At 37.7% G+C, this 2,500-nt stretch overlaps 1 protein-coding gene across 2 annotated transcripts in view; it reads right to left on the reverse strand.

Moving 5' to 3' along the window:
* The window catches only part of LOC122246770 (uncharacterized), a 108,246-nt gene that overhangs the window by 7,811 nt on the left and 97,935 nt on the right, over positions 1-2,500 (reverse strand). For both annotated transcript variants that reach the window (XM_043005546.2, XM_043005545.2), the window contains one exon: positions 229-346. In XM_043005546.2, the coding sequence (XP_042861480.1) occupies positions 229-346 (118 nt within the window). The remainder of the gene's footprint in view (positions 1-228; positions 347-2,500) is intronic.

The following is a 2,500-nucleotide window of genomic DNA, read 5'->3' on the forward strand; positions in this document are numbered from 1 at the left end:
GTCTATGATTGGCAATGAGTAATATGTAAATCATGGGATTCTAAACTGTGTCCTTGGGTTGTATATGATCAAAACTGGAAGAATTTAACGGCACGTACAAAGAATTTCTGGGAATATGTCTTTACGATAAATAATTATCACAAACATTCACACAAAAAATCACAGAAAATAAAACCGGTAAAATATAATTCAATAAATAATTCTAAAGCCTAAAACCAAAATGCCTACCGCCAGCCTGTCTTTGGCGTGGATGTATCGGAACCGCTGGATGTAGTAGAAGATGAGCCACGCAAGGGAGATCACCATAAGTATGATGAAGGATACCGACACAAACAATACCGACGTCCTGGAAGGGATAAGAATCAGTCACCATGCGAAGTAGTGCAGACTCGCACTAACTTTCAACACGGCTTTAAAAGAGAAAGGTATTATGATCTGTGGGAGAAGCATCGCTGTTCAAGAGGGAGACTATGATAAAAGAGTAAGTCAACGGAATTTTCTCTGAATGGAAATACGCGTGATTGCGCATAGGAGAGCACCGATAGCGTTGTAGCCTAACCAAGTTCTCTTTCAGACATAAACGCTCTCCGTCCCCTTCAAAAGAGTCGAGACAAAGGGCGAGTCCTCCATTTACTTGCATAGAAAACGTGACAAAACGTGATAAACATTGTCATAAGCTGCGGCGAGGCTTGCGACACAAAGGATATAAAGAGAAATGTAAACCGTAAGAACTGCAATGACGATAATCGATTTCTTAAAATCTATAAGAATATTAATGATGAATATGATAATAAGAACAATTAAAATAATAAGAAAATACGAAAATTATATTGGTAATCATAATTATGATGATAAATCAAACATATTAACTATACTAATGAAATAACGAGAACCAATGATAAAAAGAATATGTAAACCAAACATATAAGACTAGATTCTTCAATTTCTCTTCTAGGGTAAAAATAAGTTTTCTAGGGCCGGTAAGAAATCTTAGCTATAATTAAATATTTATTAACCTCAGCTTGCTCGATACAATCTTCTTTATCTCCTCTCTTCTTTTTTTTCTTTCTGTTTCTCCATCCTTGCTGATCCTGTTGTATTTTTTCTACATTCTAATCCTGAACTCTAACAGCGGATTTGCCATCTCCTTGCACCGTGCAACCACGACTTTAATAAACGCGAATGGGAGACCACAAATTCGTTGGCATAATTGTAAACGAACTGAAAGGAACGCACGTCGTTAGTCTTGGTTTTCACATTTCTCTTCTTCATATAAGAAACATCTCCCTCTCTCTCTCTCTCTCTCTCTCTTGTACATACACGTACACACACACACACACACACACACACACACACACACACACACACACACACACACACACACACACACACACACACACACACACACACACACATACACACACGCGAAAGCAAGGAAGCAAATATACATAAATACACATGTATTTCTATACACCTATACAATGTATCACAATCCTCTCGTCTCTCCATTTCGGTGTGGTGACGTCGATGGCAAGTTCTGTGAAGAGCCAGAGCGCGTTGCCATAGTGATACAGGGCTAAAAGAATCCCCCTCCACCCCACCCCTACCCTACACAGCTGTGCCCCTGCAAACCAGGCTGGAATAACACAAAACTAATTGACAATCTAAAGATTACTTTTGTCTGTAACGACGTTCTTGCCTTGAGACAGTTACTATTTTGGGGCACTAAGACTTATCACTAGTGATATATATATATATATATATATATATATATATATATATATATATATATATACACAAAATATATTCACACACACACACACACACACACACACACACACACACACACACACACACACACACACACAGATGCACGAGCACGACTTACTTAAAAAAAAGTTATAAAATAATTTCATTTTAATGAGGGAGCATATGAACAAACATCTCAAATGTAATCAGCCTAATATGGCCATGACATCAAAGGGAGTAACTTAAGAGACTTCTCTCCACTTGAGATCTTAATCCTGGACACAAAAACACCGACGTTTTGGAAGGGATAAGAATCAGTTACCATAGAGTGCAATGTAGTATAGACTCGCACCGACTGAATATAAAACGGAACTTTCCTAATAACACTAGTTACTGTTCTGATGACGCCCTAAAGGGCGTTCATCGATTGAAGTAGCAGTGACGGTAATTTAAGTCTGTTGGCAAAATCATTGTTTTTCTAACCCATTTTTTCGATTTTGGGGTTATTTCTGCCCAAAAAATGTGGGCAAAGGCAAAGTCTACAGCGACTGTTAATGACAAATGTAGTAATTTCATCGCCCATAAAGTTGATTTATCAACTAATGAATTGATTGCTTAGTCGTTGCATTGTATCAATTGCTTTATCACTGATACTTTGTTTCTTGGCTATTACAGTTATTTAGTTTGTATGCACTTGTCTTTTACGTCACTGCAAACACACTAACTCTCTTCGACTCTGGGCCTGAATTTG

This window comes from Penaeus japonicus, unplaced genomic scaffold (genome assembly GCF_977035675.1).
Source record: "Penaeus japonicus unplaced genomic scaffold, GWHDUDI00000001_assembly GWHDUDI00000022, whole genome shotgun sequence".
In the NCBI taxonomy this organism is placed as follows: Eukaryota; Metazoa; Arthropoda; class Malacostraca; order Decapoda; family Penaeidae; genus Penaeus; species Penaeus japonicus.